A 21700-nucleotide genomic window follows, 5' to 3' on the forward strand; every position below is an offset into this window, starting at 1 on the left:
CAGCTGATAAAAGAATCCGCCTGCGATGAGGGAGACTTGGGTTCGATCCCTGGGTTGGGAAGATTCCCTGGAGAAGGGAAAGGCTACCCACTCCAGCATTCTGGCCTAGAGAATTCTATGAAAAGCAGTATAGTCCATGGGATTGCAAAGAGTCAGACACAACTGAACGACTTTCACTTGTGTATTCCTCATTAATTTTACAAACTTAAACACTTCTTGAAGAGCGAGTATTATTGTGGCAGAGAAAAAGGAAACGTGTGTTTACTGGAAAGAAATAGTGTTAGCAGGAAACAAAACAGACAAGAACCCCGTGGTTGCTATGCAGTTAGGTTTCCGCGGAACCGTACACACCGTCTTTCACTGTTGTCGCTACGAATCTTTTTCCCGTTGTACCTCAGACCCTGCTTTCTCCGCCCTCGGGAAGCGAAAGCCTCGCCACGCTCTCAAGTGCATGCTGGGAGTTGGAGTCCCCTTAAAGGCCTCGGGTGGCCGTGAGGTGAGCCGCGTAGCTGGGAGCCACTAGCACGTGGCGGGAAGGGGCGGTGCGCACTAGCTGTGTGTTCCCTAGAGCCGCGGGAGCTTCCCGCCCTCGCGCCTCGCGTCGCGGCGCCTCCCGTCGCGGTGCCCTCCCGACATGCCCGAGGAGGCGGGCTTCCCGCCGGCCAAGAAATTCCGGCCGAGCGCCGGGCCTCCGAGCCGCGCCAGGTCCTGCCCTCCCGGGCGGCGTGCGGTGATGCTGCTGGCAGCGGGCGCCGGCGGAGGAGGTGGAGGCCGTAGGCAGCAGCCGCCCCTGGCCCAGCCCTCGGCCAGCCCGTACCCCGAGGCCGTGGAGCAGCAGCGCCGGAATCTGCCCATCTTCCAGGCGCGAGGCCAGCTGTTGGCCCAGCTCCGAAACCTGGACAGCGCCGTCCTTATCGGTGAGTGACCGTGCCGGCGGGTCCTTCTTCGCTCCCCGTTCGTTCTCTTGAGAGAACAGCTTTTCTTAGGTGCTTCTCACCGTCTTTCATCCGTTTCTGCAACAAACCTGACCGCCTATTTCTGTTCGGGGCCAGAAGAGGGGCCTCGGAAGGGAGTCGGGCAGTCCCCCTTTCTGGAGGTGCTCACAGTCCAGGCGAGTGACCACGCGTTAGGCAAAAACTCGCCTTCTGGGCCGGAAGGATAGAGGGATGCACCGGAGACTTGGGGGAATTTAGAAAAGTGGATCTGAGCCGGTACTGAGGGGACGGCGAGGGGGTGGACCTAGAAAGGCGTTGGACACAGAGGAGAGAGCCTGCGGTATAAGAGACAAAGTGGAGACGAGACAGTCCGGTCTGAGGGAAGAAGTAGTTTCTGGTGCACTAACTGAGGCAGAGTTGAGGGCCGGGAACCGATTGCAAGGGGCTTTGATCCCCAACGTTTTGAGTAAGAGGAGCCCCTGAAGGACGGAGAGGATGAGCCTTCAAAGAGGAAAGGAGATCCAGGAGAGCTGATAGTCTAAGAAGCAGAGTTGTAAGAAGAAGAGAGTGAACAAATGCAAAAATGAAGTCCAGTGAGTAGGGACCCAAAAAATGCCCACTGGATTGGGTGGGAGTTATTGATTGGGAATGGAGGTGAGCTCTGTTTTGGCAGAGCTGTGGGATGGGAGCTGATTTGTCATTGGGCTGGAAGTGAGGATCTCATGAAGGCAGTGGGAACAGACTTCTGTTTCGAGAAGAAGCAGGGGGACCTAGCGGACCTTGCAGGTCTTCATAGGTTAAGGGAAAGAACTCAGTAGAGAGGGAGGCTGAAGATGGAAAGTGGGCACTAACAGCAGAGACAGAGGACATGGGGAAAGGGGGCCCTTGGCAACAAGGGTTAGATCTAGCGGTGGCCTGGAATAGAAGGAAGGCCATGCAAAAGGTTAGAGGGCTGGAGGAAGGTGGTAAGAATGGAGTGACTGCAGAAGAGCTTGTAGGAGATGGAGGGAGACTGTCTTTGAGGATTTCATTTTTTCTATGAAGTAGGTGCGGGAGCTCTGCTGAGAATGGGACTTACGGGGTCCTTGGGGAGAATGGGGACAGGGGAAAGGGGCTGCAAAAACAAGGATCAGCCGTGGTGCTGGCACCCAGGTGCATTTGGCCCCATGGCAAACTAAGGTCATTGTCTGCCCAGTTGGGTTATTTTACTATAGTGATGCTCAGTTTCTTTATTATTATTTTAACTTTAGCTGCATGAGGTTTTTGGTTGGGGTGCTCTGGCTTCTCTCGTTGCAGAGCACGGACTCTAGAGCTCCAGCTTAGTAGTTGTGGCACTTGGGCTTAGTTACTTCGAAGCATGTAGGATCCTACTTCCACGAGGGATCGAACTTACATTCCCTGCCTTGGAAGGCAGATTCTTAACCACCAGACCACCAGGGAAGTCCCCAGTGCTCAGTTTCTTGGCGTAGGAGCAGAAGAGATGGGCAGGGAAACCTTGATCGAAGTTTGGGTTTTGCCTGATGAACTCAGTAGGAGAAGTGCAAGATAATCAAGTTCTTCGTCCATGATTCGTGTCCAGGTCAGGAAGGATGAACCATAGGGGAGAAAATGAAAGGACAATGGGCCTGTAGGACTCAGTAAGTCGGTAGGGCGGCGGGGGGGCGGGGGGCAGAGTGGGCAGTGGTAGTTGTGGAAGGAGGGATGCCCAGGCTTACAGTTCTGTGTTCTGGTCAGGTGCTGGGAAGGAAACACAGGAGGGTACTAATAAGGTTGGGTGCTTACTGTATGTAGTGCTCAGGTACATGAAAGAGACAGGCTTCTGTCCTCCCAGGACTTCTGATGCTGGAGGCAAACAGAAACGTCTCAACGCTCTCACACAGTGTAGAGTGATCAGTGATGGAGGAGAGATGAACGAGGCACTAAGGAACACAGAGGAGGCAGGTGCAGCCCTTGGGGAGAAAGTTTGAGGTCTAATTGATCTTGTGGAGTTTGTCACGCAGGCAGTGTGGGAGCAGATACTTCAAAATTGAGTGGGCAAAGGCAGAGGGTTTGAAAGGAGGCGGCAGGCTGGGTGAGGAGTCTGCTATGGCTGCAGTGTCGGAACAGATGTCTCTTCATGTCAATACATTTACATCTCATTTATCCCTTCGAAAAGTAGGACTTTTTATATAACAGCTGTATTTCACTGTATGTCTTTACTGTACTGGTTACTCTTGCTAACCATTTACATTGTTTCCAAACTTAACTGTCATGAGCAAAGGTGAATAAAACACTTTTGAAGCTGATTCTTTATGCACATCATTATTTCCTTAGAGTCAGTTCTTACAAGTGGAATTGTGGTTCAAGGGTATAAACATTTTAAAGATTTTCCTACTATAGTTTGACCTTCTGAGAAGCAATTCCAGTTAACACTCCACTAGCAGAATTCATGGGTACACATTTTCCCATGACTTTATCAACTTATTTTCTTTCTTTCTTTTCTTTAATATGTATTTATTTTATTTTGCTGCACCGGGTCTTGGTTGCAGCATAGGGATCTGTAGTGGTGGCATGCAGGATCTAGTTCCCTGACCAGGGATTGAACCCAAGCCCCCTGCACTGGGAGTGCTAGGGAAGTCCCTCGAGTATTTTTCTTATGTCTTTTCCTTCTGACTTTGATCTGTTGGGTTTTTTGTTTTGTTTTGTTTTTTGGTGAAGTTTGTTTCTGTTCAGGTTTAAATGAGACTTGTTTTCTTTCCTAGGAGAAACAGGCTCAGGGAAGACAACACAGATCCCTCAGTACCTGTACGAAGGGGGGATTGGCCGCCAGGCCATCATTGCTGTGACCCAGCCTCGCCGAGTGGCTGCCATCTCTCTGGCTACCAGAGTCTCTGATGAGAAGAGAACAGAACTTGGGAAGCTGGTACCTAACTTCTTTTTCACTAACAGTTCTTGGTCCCCCACACCTCACTCCCGTTCTCCCCCGCCACCTCCCTGACTTTTTTATTTTTCTAAACAAGAGTACTTATACATCTCAAGCTTCTTTCTTTCTTTTCTTTTTTGCCACGTTTCTTTCTTGCCACAGTTGTTTCAGACTCAGTTCTTTATTAGTTCCTTAGAGATCAGAGGGTCTGTCAGTCCCATTTGCTTTGCTTTCAAAGTCTGTTGGCACATAGAATAAATTAGTTGTTTTCCTTGAGCACTTTTAAGGCTTCAGGAACACTTGCTAGGTCTCTTGTCTGTATGTCTTTCTACAAACTTGTAAGCATTTTCCTAGCATATAGGTGGTTATTGAGAATGAGTTCCAGAAGTGTATATAAGTCAGATTTATTTGTGTTCACACATTCGACTTAAAAACATCTTGGGCATCTTCTCACTTGCTTCGTTTGAAGTAGCTGAGGGGAGGGAACTAGTGTTACATTCTTTGCAGAGTTTCTCATCGTTGCAGTTGAGGGCGTGTGTCCATTTTCCTGGGAGCAGGGCAGGGTTGGAGTGGGTCATGTTCACTGCACTAGCACCAGCGCCTGGTGCCGTGCTGGGCACACTGGGTGCAGCAGACATGTTTGCTGAATGAATGAGTGGTATCCGCGCAGGTTGGCTACACGGTGCGCTTCGACGATGTCACCTCAGATGACACCAAGATCAAGTTCCTGACCGATGGCATGCTCTTGCGCGAGGCCATTTCGGACTGCCTGCTCCGAAAGTACAGCTGCATCATTTTGGATGAAGCCCATGAGCGGACTCTCCACACGGATGTGCTCTTCGGGGTGGTGAAAGCTGCACAGAAGAGGCGAAAGGAGCTGGGGAAGCTGCCTCTCAAAGTGGGTGCAGCCGTTCTGCTGCGGGACTCGGGGCAAAGGTGCTGGGGGTCGGGGGGAGGGCAGTGCGGCTTCCCAAGCAGCCCTCAGGGCTTGGCAGGGCACAGAGAGGCTGGCCCGAGCCTTTCTGCCATCCTCCGCGCCCTTCTCGCCGGCAGGTGATTGTGATGTCAGCCACGATGGACGTGGACCTGTTCTCCCAGTATTTCAACGGAGCCCCTGTTCTCTACCTGGAGGGCCGGCAGCACCCGATCCAGATTTTCTACACCAAGCAGCCCCAGCACGATTACCTGCATGCCGCCCTGGTTTCCGTATTCCAGATCCACCAGGTAGGCAGCAGGGAGTGGATTCCTGGGAAGGCCTGTTTGACCTTGAACAGTCAGCCTTGAGAAGAAAAGCTGCCAGACCAAACTGCTTTGTAAACTGTGTTCTTTAGGTGAATAAGGAATTTGTTTGCCATGTCTCCGTTTTTATACTTTTTTATAGTATCTCTCTCTTCCTCTAAAAAAAAAATTAAACCCTGGCCAGCATGTTTCTTCAGCTGAGCTGGAAAACCTCCATGTATTAGAGCAGTGGCCCATGTGCACAATGTGATCAGAACCCCCAGTAAGAAGCACATTTTGTGTTGCAACCAAGACACCACGTGTAGAACTGAGTAGAAAGGAGTCTTAGGAAACACTGCCTCCTTTTACTCCATGTGACATTCTGTCTCATTGAACAATAAAAAGTTGGTGTATTAGCCAATAAGGGGGTGCAATTTAGAGTTCTCTTTTTAAAAAAATGTGTTAGAGAAACATTTCAACAGTTTTTTCATTTTAGTAAACATTTATTTAAAAATTTGAGTGTATCACCTCATTTTTTGGTTTAACTTGTATGTAATTGACTGTTTTTACCTTCCCATTAACTTTCTGAAAATATCTAGAAGTCAGCTTTTTAAAAAATGTATTTATGTATTGGCTGCTTCAGGTCTTCGTTGTGGCACACATCGTCTGTGGTCGCAGTGCACAGACTTTCTAGTTGTGGCACACAGGCTGGTAGTTGCACTCCCAGGCTTAGTTGCCCCATAGCACGTGGAATCTTAGTTCCCCGACCAGGGATCAGACTCATGTCCCCTACATTGAAAGGGATAGTCTTAACTATGGGACCATCAGGGAAGTCCCAGTCAGCCTTGTTTAGCTGCCAGAAGCAAACTTGAGATAAGGGTATTTTATGAATGATACCTGTGGTGCCCTCAAGTTATGTAATAGCTTTGATGAGTCCTCCTAGTGATGAGCTTTTGTTGTTTTAGATTTTATCCTGTCTATGTGTGTGTACCTCTGAACATTTGTCCTCTTAACACTGAGCTAAAAAAGTATATGCACACACACAAATACATAGATACATGTATGCAAACATAGCCATATTATATATACAGAAAGAAAAAAATGGTGTTAGTCACTCAGTCATGTCTGATTCTTTGTGACCCCGTGGACTGTAGCCTGTCAGGCTCCTCTGTCCATGGAATTCTCCAGGCAAGAATACTGGAGTGGGTTGCCATTTCCTTCTCCAAGGGATCTTCCTGAATCAGAAATCAAACCCCAGGTCTCCCACATTGCAGGCAGATTCTTTATTGTCTAAGCCATATCTGCCTTTATTACATGTACACATACATACAAATATAGGTAGTCGGACATGACTGAGCAACTTGCACACCTTCACAAATACAGATAATTATTGAACATTTTTCAGTTATTTTGCCAAACAGGCACTCTACAAATTAATGTATCTAAATAGACTTCAAAGAAGATTGGGTCATGGGTATATGTACTTAACACTTAGATGTTCTTCCCTTTTCAAGGCGAAGGACCCAGTTAACCCTGAGATACCAAGCCCTTGCCCAAGTTCTGGGTGCTTTGGGGGTTTATGAAAGTGCGTTTGATGGCCTCATTCAGTAAGGGCTCCTTTTCCAGCCTCTGGCAATTTTCATGGATCAGGGTTTCTCTAAGTTGTCTCCTTTGTCACTTTCATCTTTCAAGATGATTATGAAAGGAAGGCAGCTCCAGGCAGATTTTATTTGCCTGTGTGGTTGTGCTTTTTCATGGCATTGTTCTTGTTGCAAAAGGCAATCTGGTAATTTCCCTTCAAAATTCCCTTAGTTTTTTATTATGTCTCTTTCTTCCCCCTTAATTCATTCTTAAACATAGCTGGCTAACTTGAATAAGATGCAACTGTGCATTTGGTGAAGTTCCTCCCTCCCCTCCAAGGGCAACACCAAAGTCTAGGCTCAGTTACAGGTCCAAAGTTAAGAATAACTGGAAAACTTCATTAACGATCATTGTTCTATTCTGTGCCACCTGCGCATCTGTCAAGGCCCAGTAACCCCAGTAACCCTACTCTGCCTTCTCTGTAGGAAGCCCCCTCCTCGCATGACATCCTGGTGTTCCTCACCGGGCAGGAGGAGATCGAAGCCATGAGTAAGACCTGCCGGGACATCGCCAAGCACCTTCCAGACGGCTGCCCCTCCATGCTGGTCCTTCCACTCTACGCCTCCCTGCCCTATGCCCAGCAGCTGCGCGTCTTCCAGAGGGCCCCAAAGGTGAGTGCACCCTGTCTCCTGCCCAGCCCCATCCCTGGGTACCCAGACAGATGCACCAGTGGGACCTGTGCCCCTGTCAGCAGGCTCCAGATAAGATGTGTGGACAGGGTGCCCAGGTATCTCTCTCATGAGCTGGAAAGACGCAAGCATGTAATGCAGGGCTGTAGACATGGCTCTTCCATGGTAGGAACAGGGAGACATGGGGATGAAGGAGAGACGCAAGCAGAAGCTGGAAGCTCCCTGAGTGACTCTCCCAGTGTCCACAGTAAGCAAGCACGTGTCCACCGTAAGTTTCCTGGGACCCCTGCTGTGCCAGGTGCTGCGCCAACACCAGACACACACTGTCCTTCATCCTCTCAAGAACCACAAGGCAGGTCACCATTCCAGTTCAGAAACCCTGAGGCCCCAAGGGGTGAAGTGATAGATGTCCATGGGGCACAGTAGGTACCAGGCAGGGCCAGGATCCCAGGCCACGTCTACTTCCTCCTGACTCTAATGCCCATCCCACCACCCCTCATCACCTCAAAATAAGCCTTTAAGACTGAAACACACCCAGCCCCCCAACCCAGTACTGACCCGGCCATCAGTATTAATAACTGTCCAGATAGTGGAGTCATCTCTTCTTGATCATGAGTGAACTGTGACAGTTAGCAATGAGGAATATGTTTTCAAACTTCTGCATCATACGTGTGTCATGTGGCTTTTTGGTTTTCTTCCTCCTTTTAGGGTTATCGCAAAGTGATCATTTCAACCAACATCGCTGAAACCTCCATAACCATTACAGGAATAAAATATGTAGTTGACACGGGCATGGTTAAAGCAAAGAAGTATAACCCCGGTGAGAACTTGTGGCCCCTGGCGTCTCTTCTCTGTGTAGTGAGCGGCCCGTGGTCCCGCAGTTTCCCCACCTGAGCATTTCACTTCTGTGAATAACCAGGCACCCCGTCTAGCAGGCAGGGCCACAAAGACATGAGAGGCAGGGAAGAAGAGCCCATCTGTGGCAAACCTGGGGACAGAGGGTCAAGGACCTGGGCAGAGGGACTGAAACTCCATCAGAAGGTGGGCGAGAATGGTGGCTGTCAGGCCAGGGACAGCCTGATACCACATCAGAGGCTTCCTGGGGAATGACATCTGAGCAGAGCTGGTTCAATCCCCAGTCTCCCAGAAAGAAAGCAGGACCCCAGCCCCAGCTGGGCCAAGGCACTAGCTGTTACCCGACTGTGTGCAGTGCGCAGCTTGCTTGAAGTCATTTTTATTCAGGTCTGTTTTCTACCTTGCTTTATTCCACGGAGGATTTGAGGCACTGACATGATAGCTCCCGGATGTTCACTTCAAATGAACTGCTAAGCATTCAAGGATGCTGACTTTCACGTGTGTTTCTTGGGGACCATGTTTGTGAAAGGGCTTGGTTCTCCGCACTGTCTGGCACGGCATACACCTTTATCAAGAAAATCAGTCTCGTTTACTCCTAGGTGTAGTGACATTACGCCGTCTCTTTTACAGTAGAGCAGGAGCGAGGACGTGGCACACAAGGGACTGGAGGCGTTTCGTTTTGGGGTCATGATCAGTGGGCGACCAACCATCCTGCTTTGCTGGAAACTGGGTTTTGGCACTGAAAATGCCACCTCTTGGAGGACCCCTGCGTGCTAGGCCGCCCCGGGGGTTGTTTTCAACTGTGACCTAAGCCAAGGCCTCTGAAATCTACTCCCCTTGGCCACTGCCCCAAGCTCAAGGTCCTTCTGATGCTGTAGTCACAGATTTTGCACAGTGTTCATGGCGAGGCCTCTTTTCACCACAAACCAGTCTGGTTATGTGCTTTCTGACGTATTGTTGTTTAGTCACTAAGTGGTGGCCAGCTCTTTGTAATACCATGGACTGTAGCCTGCCAGGCTCCTCTGCCCGTGGAATTCTCCAGGCAAGAATACTGGAGTGGGTTGCCATTTCCTCCCCCAGAAGATCTTCCTGACCCAAGGATTGAACCCACATCTCCTACATCAGCAGGTGGATTCTTTACCACTGAGCCATGAGGGAAGCCCACTTTCCAATGTAGCCTTGAGTTTTTCTGGACTCATGTGTTGCAGAAAGAATCCTGGGTATCCCAAGGAATGCTTCTCATTGCCTCACGTTCTAGAAGGAGTTTGTTCACATGATCAGCAGAGCTCTGACTTGGCCATTCTCCCACCAGACAGTGGGCTGGAGGTGTTGGCTGTGCAGCGGGTATCAAAGACCCAGGCCTGGCAGCGCACGGGCCGGGCCGGCAGAGAGGACAGCGGCATCTGTTACCGGCTCTACACAGAGGATGAGTTTGAGAAGTTTGAGAAGATGACGGTGCCAGAGATCCAGAGGTAGCCAGTGGGGCTCCCCACCTGCCATCTGTCCCGAGGTCCCGTCCTGCAGCCTGTATCTCCTCCAACTGACGCTCCTTAGTGGGTGGCTCTGCCTTGCTGGCCGGGGGGTCAGGCACCCTTGTGAACCACCTGTCTCTCTGTCTTGCAGGTGTAACCTGGCGAGCGTGATGCTGCAGCTCCTCGCCATGAAAATCCCAAACGTGCTCACCTTTGACTTCATGTCCAAGCCGTCTCCAGGTAAGTGGAGTCTTCAGGGAGGTGGGCACACAGGAAGGGGCCGCCAGTGGGCTCCACACAGCAGGCCTACTGGCACTCTCCTTTTTTTATTATTATATATTTATGTGTTTTTGGCTGTGCTGGATGTTTGTTGCTGCGCAGGCTTTTCTGTAGTTGCGGCGAGGAGGGGCTACCCTCTAGTTGCGGTGACTGGTTTTCTCATTGCAGTGGCTTCTCTCGTTGCAGAGCACAGTCTGTAGGGCACGAGGGCTCAGTAGTTGCAGCTCCTAGGTCATCGAGCACAGGCTCAGTAGTTGTGGCGCATGGACTTAGCTGCTGCGTGGCATGTGGGATCTTCCCGGAGCAGGGATCAAACCCATGTCTCCTGCATTGGCAGGTGGGTTCTTAACCACTGAGCCACCAGGGAAGCCCTTGGTATCCTGTTGTTTAGTATAACTGGGGGGAATAACAACCTTAACTCCCAGAGAAGAGTCTCACAATTATGGAAGAGACCCGGTGCTGTTCACACCACGTTGGTGCAGTCAGGGGCTTCGTGTCGGCACCATCTTGGGTGGGTTCCGTGGTCACAGGAACCAGGGAAGGTAGTCGAGGGGGGTCCGCGGGTTACTGCAGCCCCAACAAACTTGGACTTTTGCAAAGGGACTGAACAGATTGTGTTTCTTTGCTTTCAACTGGAATTTGATGGGTCTCTGCCCTTCACTGGGAATTTCTCCATGGAGGAAGAAAAAATAGTTGGGATTCTTTGTCATAGTAGCTTAGCCCTCGGCATCCCTTCAACACATACATTTCCTTTTTTTTTAAAGTGAGAAGTGCAATTGGTTAAAAAAAAGTAAACAGTGGGTAGGTAGGCATGGACCTCCACAGTCTTCAAGCTCTTAGTTTCCCTCCCCCACGCCACCACTGTGGCCGCTTCCTGGCGTCTCCTAGAGAAAATCTATGCGGGTAAGTACATACAGTCTCCTTTTCAAAACATAAATAGCAACACTCTTTCAGTCCATTCTATACTTTTTTTTTCTATCAATTACTAAATTCCTACATATAAAGGAGGAACAGGGACTTCCCTGGTGGTCCAGTGGTTAAGACTCTGAGCTCCCAATGCCGGGGTCACAGGTTTAATCCCTGGTCAGGGAACTAAGATCCTGCATGCCGCGCAACACCCCACCACCACCACCAAATAAAAGGAGGAACATACATGTCAGGTAGAAGTAGCGAAGCCACACCTGTGTGCCTGTTACTGGGGCCACAGGCCCTGGGGCCACCTGTTCTCACCCCCAACCCCTCACCTCCTTCCCATTCCTCCTTCAAGGTCAGCCACCACCCAGGTTTGATCTGTGAGTCCCTTGCTTTTCTTGAATATCTATTGCATGCACAAGCATGGTTTTGGTTGGCGTGTTTATGTCTTGATTTTCTGGTGACCTTCCCTTTCATATGTCATGTTTTGTAAGGTTTACTTTTGATGTATTTTCATCACTTAAATACTATTCCATTCTATGAATAAGCCAAGATGCATTTATCCTTCTCCTGGTAGACATTGGCACGTTGCTTTTTTCACTTAATACATTTTATAGATCATTTTTCTCTGTACATGTATATTTATTGCATCCTTAGACATGCATCTTTATGTTTAGTGGTAATACATTTACGTAGTTCAAATTAAAAAGGAATTAAAGAGTAAATAGTGTCCTTCCCTCTAGGGGCTCCCGAGGCCCATGGTGTTTCCATTGTTGTGTGTGTCCATCTGGAGACACAGGTCCCTGTACGAGGTTCAGGTAAATGAGTGTGCAATTCACAAGTGTAAGTTTGCTGGGCTTCAGATTTGCATACATATCGCCAAATTGCAGACCACTATTTAAAAAGAGAATTGAGGGTTTCCCTGGTGGCTCAGTGGTAAAGAAACTGCCTGCCAATGCAGGAGACACAGGTGGGATCCCTGGTCCAGGAAGATCCCACATGCCACAGAGCGGTTAAGCCCGTGCACCACAGCTATTGAGCCTGTGCTCCATTGTTCTCCGCAATGAGAAGCCCACACAGTAGAGAAAAGCCTGCTCACTGCAACGAGAGAAAAGCCCCATGCAGCAACGAAGACCCAACACAGCCAAAAATAAGCAAAATTATTTTTGGAAAATTAAAAAAATGAAAAGAGATGAGCTGAAGACAGTGATGTCATGAATAGTTTTGAAAAGTACCTCATGGGGACAGTGTGGTTGTGGTCATTACTGTGGTTTGACTTAGGCTCGTCAGAAATGCACTGATGTGATGAAGCAGCTGCAGCTCCATCCTGTTTTGAGTGTTCAACTCCTTTTCATGTCTGTCTAGATCACATCCAGGTGGCTATCGCCCAGCTGGAGCTGCTCGGTGCCCTTGAACACAGGGATGGCCAGCTCACCCTAACTCCAATGGGAAGAAAGATGGCGGCTTTCCCACTAGAACCCAAATTTGCCAAAGTAAGTGCCACCGTCTTCTCAGTCCCCTCCCTGTACCTTACAGGTCGGCCATCCCACAGGGGACGCCTCAGCCCAGTGCTTCCATCTTCACCTTTTCTCTTAAACAGTTATCAGCGCCTGCTTTGTGTCGAACCTCGACTTAGGTTCTGTGTGATTCAGGCTCATGTTAAGTCATGTGTGTGTGTGTGCTCAGTCATGAGATTCTCTGCCACCCCTTGGACTGAAGCCCACAGGCTTCTCTGTCCATGGAATTTTCCAGGCAAGAATACTGGAGTGGGTTGCCATTTCCTCCACCAATGAAGTCATGAGCCCTACCTATATGGGATCAGACAAGAAAGGCAGCTGTCCCTTCTACAGAAAGTAAAATAATATACAAATGAATATATAAAAGAGCATAAGTTATATTGTCGTGGTTTTAGAAACACCTGCCCCTTCACGCCTTACAAGGGAAGCTGCAGAAGCAATGAATGGAAATTCAGAAGCCAGGAAAAAACTGGACTCACACAGTGTTTCGTTGTGGTTTGCAGACCATCCTCCTGTCCCCCAAATTCCACTGCACAGAGGAGATACTGACCATTGTCGCCCTGCTGTCTGTGGACAGCATTCTCTACAACCCTCCATCCCGGCGGGATGAAGTGCAGAGCGTGCGGAAGAAGTTTGTGTCCAGCGAGGGCGATCACCTCACCCTGCTCAATGTCTACCGGACCTTCAAGAACACCGGCGGGAACAAGGTAGGCCCTGTCCTCTTCCTCTTCTCACACAGGGCCTCCCTTTGGTCCTGTGTTTCAGGACACCTTCCCTTTTTGGCTGTGCCTTCTGAAGAGCCTCACAGAACGCTGGACGTCATTCCAGAGACGTGTGCACCAGAGATGCTACTAGGGAAGACACGACTTCAGCCTTTCTCTCTGCTTGTGTTTCCCTCCTACTTAACGTGGGCAGGTGAAGTGGTAATACCTGGTGACCCAGTTTCTTGGCTACCAGATGGTTTGTTTCCCCACCTGCCCCTAACTTTCTTCATAGCAGCTTTTGCTTGTGTGACATTTCCATTCCCGGGACCAAGATGGAAAACGGCAATACCTTCCTTCGTTTATCAGTACAATTTTAAAAGTAAATAAATAAAATATTTGGAGGAGTTCCCTTTTTGCCTAGTGGTTAGGATTCCAGGCCTTCACTTAGCAGGGAACTAAGGTCCCGCCTGTCGAGTGGCTGCCCTTCCCAAAAGAATCAATAATCGTGCCATAGCACGCATGCTTTAACTTTGTGTTTTAATGCAGTCAGTTCTTAAAAAAAAAAAGCCACCACCCAGGTTTAGTAGTTGTAAACATTTTGCTCTGTTTGCCTCAATTTATTTGTTTATTTTCTCTTCGCCACTCTGTGTGACATGTGGAACTTCCCTGACCAGGGATGGAACCCATGCCTCCTGCAGTGGAAGGGCAGAGACTTGGCCACGGGACAACGAGGGAAGGCCATGTCAGTTTATTTTTAAGGAAATAAATGCTGTGGACACAGCAAGAGCCCCAAGCTGCTCCTCGTGTAGTCCTCCCTGCCTCCTGTAACCACTGTCCTGAAGTGGGTCTGGACCTCCCTGGGCAACATCGTGCTTTCACTTCCTGTCCACGGGCATCGTATGCTACACATGCTTCCTCACACTACCCTTTTGCCGCTTATTTCTGCCTGTGGCCCCGTCGTGCACATCCCGTCCAGGTCTCCTGTGCACAAAGGGGAGGGTTTCTCGGGAGCCGACACCCAGGAGTGGACCTGCTGGCCTAGGAGCAGCTGCATCCAGCTTCCCCAGAGTGTCAACACCTCTTGACCCTCCCCAAAGTCATGCAGAAGAGTTCCCATTTCCACCCACCTCTCCAACTTTGCTGAAATGACTTTCATGTTTTCCAGGTTGATGGATATGAAGTAGTTGTTGTTGTTCAGTTGCTGAGTCATGTCCGACTCTGTGACCCCATGGACTGCAGCATTGCAGGCTTCCCTGTCCTTCACCATCTCCCAGAGTTTGCTCAAACTCATGTCCATCGAGTTGGTGATGCCATCCAACCATCTCATCCTCTATTGCCCCCTTCTCCTCCTGCCTTCAGTCTTCCCCAGCATCAGGGTCTTTTCCAGCGAGTCAGCTCTTCACATCAGGTGGCCTAAGTATTGGAGGTTCAGCTCCAGCATCAGTGCTTCCAGTGAACATTCAGGGTTGATTTCCTGTAGATTGACTGGTTTGGTCTTCTTGCAGTCCAAGGGACTGTCGCGAGTCTTCTCCAGCACTGCAGTTTGAAAACATCAAATAGTATCTCCGTTATGTGAAACTGTACTGACTCGATTCCTCAAGAGACCAAGAACCTTTGCTTAAGTTCATTGTCATTTGTAGCTAATCTCCTGTGAGTTGTCTGTCCGTATCCTTTGTGGCTCTACTGGATTCTTGGTCATTTTCTGACTGATCTGTAGGTGGTGGTGTTTTTTTTTTTAAATATATTCTGAAGGTCATCATTCTTTTTCCATTATGGTTTTCAATATGGTTCATGCTTTTTGATATAAAGATATTTTCTTGTATTTACTTTTGGCAACTGCAGTTTTCCCTTTGAATTCAAACTATGTTCTAGAAATTACGCTGGGACTTCCCTGGTGGTCCAGCAGTTAATTCGTGGTAGAGAACTAAGACCCCGAATGCTGCATGTTATGACTAAATTTTTTTTTAATTAAAAAAAATTATAATAAAAGTTGTGCTTTATTTTTATCTCTGTAGAAGCGAGAGGACTGTGACATCTCTTTTTTTCTCCCCGTTCAGGAATGGTGCAAAGAGAACTTTGTTAACAGCAAGAATATGATGCTAGTAGCTGAAGTCAGAGCACAGCTGAGGGACATCTGCATAAAGGTATTTTTCTTCCTGCTGGTCTTTGGGGGGCTAGGCTGTCACCTTTTTCTAGGTGAAAATTCTCAAATTGCTTATCACTAGTGATTGCAGAAAAACCTCTCATTGTAGGAAAATTTTTAAATAAGAAAGTAAAAATTACCCACAACTCCACCTCTCACCAGTTTGGTCCATTTCCTGGTGGCTCTGCTTTTAAATATATTTTTACATGGATAGTTATTAATACATTGTATATATGATTTATATCCAGCTTTTATAAACTTTAATAGTGTTTTCCAGTGTTACTAGAATTCTTCCTAAGTTTTTTTTTTTAGTGGAAATACCTGTCATTTTTTTTCAGTTTATAAAAGCAGTGCATACTTGTTACAAGTTGATAGAGTGCAGAAAATAGTGATATATATACAGCAGAAACCTACACAACATTGTAAAGAAATTATACTCCAATAATAAAATTAAAATAAGAAAATAGTGATATATTGTGTAGAAAGTATAAAAGTTTCTCTAATCTTGCTCCTCCAAAGAGAAGCAATAGTCCAGTGTAGATCCTTCTAGAATTTTTTTCTATGTATGTATGTTTTTGTTTATTTGTCCGTGTATTACGCATATATGTGGATATATAAATTTTCTTTTTTAAACAAGTTTGATGTATGTATTGTTTTGAAACTTGTTTTTTTCCACTTAGAGTGCGCCTTGAATTTCACTTTGTATTTGGGCTGTCTCTCAGTGCCTGTATCTGTCTATCGTTCTTTGTATTGACTTGGTAGCATTTCGCTCCGGTCTTCACTACAGTTATTTAACCAAGTCCCTAGTGGTGGTCATATGGATTGTGCTAGAGTGATCATCCTCCTGCATAAACGTCTGTGCTCTGGTGCACAGAGAATGAACTTCTGGATGGGGAATTTAGGTTTTGATAGACATTGCCAAGCCATCCACCAAAAAGTCTCCTCTCAGCTTATATTCCCTCTTAGAGGACATGTTTCTATATTCAATGACTATGAGGCACGTTCTACCGCAGAGGTGGGGTGGTTTGTGTCGCAGTCTCCTGCGTTGAGCACTGAGTGTCCTCGTTTTGCTGCCATGAACAACTCTGTGGTGACCAGGCGTCTCTGTGTGTAAGGCGTCTTCTGAGACAGCCCCCAGTGCGGGCCATCCACATGCCCCTAGGAGACAGTTGTCACCCTTACCCAGGCCCGTGTCCAATGCCAGCAGCCTATTGTTAGCACTGAAGTAACTTCTTTCCAGGCTTCCCAGGTGGCTCAGTGCTCAAGAATCTACCTGCCGAAACAGGAGACGCGGATTCAATCCCTGGTTAGGGAAGATGCCCTGGGGAAGGAAATGGCAACCCACTCTAGTGTTCTTGCCTGGAGAATCCCGTGGACAGAGGAGCCTGGTGGGCTACAGTCTATAGGGTCACAAAGAGTCGAGCATGACCGAGCGACTGAGCACACAAGTCTTTTCACAGTGGCCTGTTCTGTGTTGCATACATTTTTCCACCCTTGTACTTGAATGGCTTTCCTGCTAGACCATCCCTGGGCTTTGTGAGTTTTCTCGTCTTTTACTGAAGGTGGAAGTGGTGCTCCTCTGCCCGCGCTCACCTCGGGCCTCTGAGGCAGCTTCCCAGAGGTCCGCGTCCACCCCGGATGCGAGCCTCCTCTGGGGCCTCGCACCAGGCTGCGCGGTAGGCAGTGTGGCTCCCTGCACCATGGGTGGCTGCGCAGTGCTCATGTCTGGGTCTTTTCCATGTCTCGCTTCCTCCCAAACCAGATGTCCATGCCAATCGTGTCCTCCCGGGGGGACACGGAGAGCATCCGCCGATGCCTGGCACACAGCCTGTTCACGAGCACCGCTGAGCTGCAGCCGGACGGGTCCTACGCCACCACGGACACCCACCAGCCGGTGGCCATCCATCCCTCGTCCGTGCTCTTCCACTGCAAGCCGGCCTGCGTCGTGTACACGGAGCTGCTCTTCACCAGCAAGTGCTACATGCGTGGCCTGTGCGTCGTGGACGCCGAGTGGCTGTACGAGGCCGCCCCCGACTTCTTCAGGAAGAAGCTGAGGACTGCCAGGAACTGAGCCGCCCTGGTGCCAGGAGCCGGGCTGCAGCCGGCCTCGCTGCGACCTCTAAACGTTGGCACCTACAGAGGCCACGGTGGTTATGGGTGGGTCATGCCTGGCCTCCAGGAGCTTGAGAGCCTCTTTGTCTAAAGTCCTCAGACTGAACCGCACAGACATGTAGAGGCCTGGGAGACTTCAAAATGATGCTTTGGGTTCTTGGTGGGCAACTTTGGGTGACTTCCTTTACTTCTGAGCCTCAGTTTCCTGATCTGCCAAGTGGGAATGATGATACTTAAAGGGTCGGAATCATGAGGCTCAGAGCAAGTGAAAAGAAAGTACCCAGAGCTGTGCGTGCCCATGATAAGCCGCGGTAGACTGAGTGCCGAGGTGCTTGGTTGGTGTTACTGCTTATGTACGTGCCATGGATCGGGTACAGCAAAACCCCCAAGTCCTGGAGACTGCGGGGCATGGTCTGGAAAGGGGAGGTCGCAGAGGTCACAAGAGGTCACAGAGCTCCTGACCTTGGATCTGTTTGAACATCTATCTGCATGAAGTTTTGTAACAGAAAAGATTAACTTCTGTTTCAACAAGGAGGTGCTGAGCACCTAACCTCACTCCCCAGGGCAGGGAGCTTTCACAGCAGAGAGGCTAAGCACCTGTCCCCACCCTGCTTTCAGGGAAGTTCCTGAGTGAAGTATTTGTATCTTCTGAAGTGGGAAGGCTGATCTTATGTGTTGTTGTCCTTCAGTCATGTCCAATTCTTTGTGACCCCGTGGACTACAGCACGGCAGGCTTCCCTGTCCTTCACCATCTCCTGGAGCTTGCTCAAACTCACATCCATCGAGTCGGTGATGCCATCCAACCGTCTCACCCTTTGTCATCCCCGTCTCCTCCCGCCTTCAGTCTTTCCCAGCATCAGGGTCTTTTCTAGTGAGTCAGCTCTTCACATCAGCTGGCCAAAGTCTTGGAGCTTCAGCTTCAGCCTCAGTCCTTCCAGTTAACATTCAGGGTTCATTTCAGATTGTAGTGTGATGGCCTCCAGCATGGCCTTCTCTCTCTGTCTCTGGGCCATAAACCCATGAGCTAAGGAGTGACTGAGCTGAATTTAAGGCATTTCCCTTTTGGCCAGGCCTCTGGGGGTAAGTGGAAGTGAAGCCAGGCAGCCTTGACTCATCTCATCCCCTCATCTAGTGTTTATGTTCTTTTATCTTATTTCCTATGATGTTTTTCCTTCTTAGGGACCGGGGACATCCTGGCTTTGCTGCTGGCACCTCTCTCACACTCATTTTCCACATTTGTCTGAGGGGATAAAGGGTCTCCACAGACTTCCTGTTCTCATATTTTGAGAAGGGAAAAGACACCAAAAGTCATTCTTAACTATTTAATTTGAAAATCGTTATTGTTTAATAGCTAAGTCGTGTCTGACTCTTTGCAACTCCATGGGCTGTGGCCCTCCAGGCTCCTCTGTCCATAGGATTTCCCAGGCGAAAATATTGGAGTGGGTTGCCATTTCCTCCTCCAGGGGATCTTCCCAACCCAGGAATCAAACCTGAGACTTTCCTTAGAGAATGTTTTGGCCTGGAAAATGCCAAAATTAGCACTTCTATTGTGCTTAATTGGTCTAAACACTATATACAGTATTCTGGTCATTACATACAGTGAATCATACAGCTTTTAAGCAGAGGCCTAAATGGCCTGAGAGATCCTTCAGTGATAATGGATGATGTCTTCATTTCGGTTCAGTGAGACCCTGGTGGACAGGAACACCCCTCCCAGGCCTCATGAGTCCACGGTGGTGTGTGTCAAGTTTGCCTCAGCACCAGCTGTGCGTCTGAGCAGTCAGACTTTTAGCCAGTGTTCCCAGCTATCTGGGCACGTGTGAATTCTTCCTGTTAAAAACAGTTATGTTAAGGCCAAAGAAGATTCGACAGATCCTAAATACCCTGTTTTGCTAAATTCTTAGATTTTTCTTGTTCTTACCAGGGCTGACTTTATGAAAAGTTATTCAGAAAAAAACTTAACTGTATTTTTCTCACTTATTTAAGAGTCCTAGGAGGTGTAGCCTGACTTGGTAAAAGAAATTACTGTATTTTTAATGAAACATTCATCACACTGGTAAAAAATATTGGGAGTGGGGTGATATGTTTCTCATAATGTTGCAAATTATGGTGGCTCAGACAGTAAAGAATCTTCCTGCCATGTGGGAGACCTGGGTTCAACCCCTAGGTTGAGAAGATCCCCTGGAGGAGGGCATGGCAACCCACTCCAGTATTCTGGCCTAGAGAATCCCCATGAACAGAGGAGCCTGGCAGGCTACAATGCATGGACTCATAAAGAATCGGACACAACTAATCAACTAAGCACAACTTTCTCTAGGGCAAGTAAAATTTAGCTTTTAATCATTTTTGTGCACCTCAGAGTTCTGAACTGTTTCAGGAAATGTTGTATTTTTTCTGACCAGGAGTATTGGGTAAATAGCTTCTAAATAAATGTAAATAGCTTCTGTGTTTCTCTACAAAGATATATTTATCATTGTAACATTCTGGTAGAGTTTTGATACAGTAGTTTTTTTATCAGGCTTTTTAAAAAGTTAACTTTTCAAGTAGCTGCTCAGGGACTAAATCAGATTGGAAAAGCCTATCCCTGCTCCATATTACTACAAAGAGATACATGGTTGTTTATACCTAGCTGCAGGGCACAGATAAGTATACTTTAAACTTTCTAAGAAAGTTAAATATTTCAGTGATGTTACAATCTCATCTTGAGCTACTCTTTTCAATCCCTAAAATCTCTGATGGTGTGCTGCCTTTTTTTTTTCCAACCTGTGAAATCCATATCTGGGTGAATCACTAGTTCCCTTGAGCACCTTTGTGTATTAATAAATAGATGCACTCCAAGCAGATTGCATGCCTCAGATGTTTGTCTTCTGCTTCTAATAATCATGGAGGGCAGCACAGATCCCATTTACAAAGGGAAGAACTGCCCAACACCCAGTTCTTGGTAGAAACGCTTCCTTAATGTTGCATCTCTGCTAGGAATAAAGAGATGCCAGAAAGGAGGCAAGTTTGTGCTCTGTGGAAAGAACTGATTATATACTGTGATGCATAAATCCATTTAATTCAGCTCTCAAGAAAACCTGTGGCCAGGTGGCCAGGCATTTAGATACCATTCCTTGTGACTATAAAGAGACACTGCACCTGTGGGGAAGCAAGAGTTTTATTATATTTTATTTGATCAGAATATTATAACTTGCAGGAAAGAGCTCAGTTCAGATTTCTGTTGTGTTCTGAGACTCGTTTCTTATTCAAACAGGCATAGGTCTGTAGAAGCATCAGCATTTGCACGACTCAAACCCATTAAAAGTGAATCTAGTACATATTGTGTTTGGCTTCTTTCTTGGGTCTCCTTTCCCTTATTCACAGAATGCTGTTTAGAATATATTAATATTAGTCATATCTTTGCCACTGATTTGGAAAGATTTATTTTCTTGGTACCTTATAGTATCTTATGGTTCCTGGTAAAGTAGGAACATTGGTTCTTAACCAAAATCTAATGTAAGCTGTGGCTTCTTGCCCCCGAAAAATAATGTTCCATCAGAACCTGGGTGTAAGGTTGGAGGGCTGCAAAAATTAACCAGGCATCTTGCCTTCAGGAGCTCCAGGTCTGATGGGGGTAAGGGGCAGCTGCCAGGTAAACGAGCAATGCCAGGAGGTTTCTGCTGAGAAAAGAAGTACAGAGACCTGGTCACAGAGGCATGAGTTCTGGTTTTTCAGGGAAGAGAGGAGGAAGAGCCAGGAAGGCCTTTCATGGGACATGACCTCAGAGGCTGGCTTTGGGAGTCGAAGGCAGCAAGAGTGCATTCCACGAAGTCACAGAAAGCCTGGTCATGCTTGAGAAAAGTAGATGGAAATTTGGAGAGTAAGCAGGCACTGGAGAGAAGCCAATTAAACAGCAGTCCTGGGACACCGGACTCAGAGTCACTCAGCTAAAGAAGTTTCAGTTCAGTTGCTCAGTCATGTCTGACTCTGCGACCCCATGGACTGCAGCACTGCAGGCTTCCCTGTCCATCACCAACTCCTGGAGCTTACTCAAACTCATGTCCATCAAGTCAGTGATGCCATCCAACCATCTTATCCTCTGTCGTCCCCTTCTCCTCCTGCCTTCAATCTTTCCCAGCATCAGGGTCTTTTCCAATGAAAAGAACTCTTTGCATCAGGTGGCCAGAGTATTGGAGTTTCAGCTTTAGCATCAGTCCTTCCAATGAATATTCAGGATTGATTTCCTTTAGGATGGACTGATTTGATCTCCTTGCAGTCCAAAGGACTCTCAAGAGTCTTCTCCAACACCACAGTTCAAAAGCATCAGTTCTTTTAAATTTCTTCACAGTCCAACTCTCACATCCATACATGACCACTGGAAGAACCATAGCCTTGACTAGAC

General features: G+C 47.9%; 1 protein-coding gene across 1 annotated transcript; it reads left to right on the top strand.

Moving 5' to 3' along the window:
- The first annotated feature begins 444 nt into the window (after window positions 1-444).
- On the top strand, window positions 445-20634 carry DHX33 (DEAH-box helicase 33). Its single transcript, XM_005906087.2, has 12 exons — window positions 445-917; window positions 3677-3837; window positions 4508-4735; window positions 4891-5061; window positions 7122-7307; window positions 8034-8145; window positions 9493-9652; window positions 9804-9892; window positions 12209-12336; window positions 12864-13067; window positions 15122-15208; window positions 16970-20634. The coding sequence occupies exons 1-12, from the start codon at window positions 635-637 to the stop codon at window positions 17276-17278; spliced, it is 2118 nt and encodes a 705-aa protein (XP_005906149.2). The 5' UTR covers window positions 445-634; the 3' UTR covers window positions 17279-20634.
- Window positions 20635-21700: the final 1066 nt, after the last annotated feature.

This window comes from Bos mutus, chromosome 19 (genome assembly GCF_027580195.1).
Source record: "Bos mutus isolate GX-2022 chromosome 19, NWIPB_WYAK_1.1, whole genome shotgun sequence".
Lineage (NCBI taxonomy): Eukaryota > Metazoa > Chordata > Mammalia > Artiodactyla > Bovidae > Bos > Bos mutus.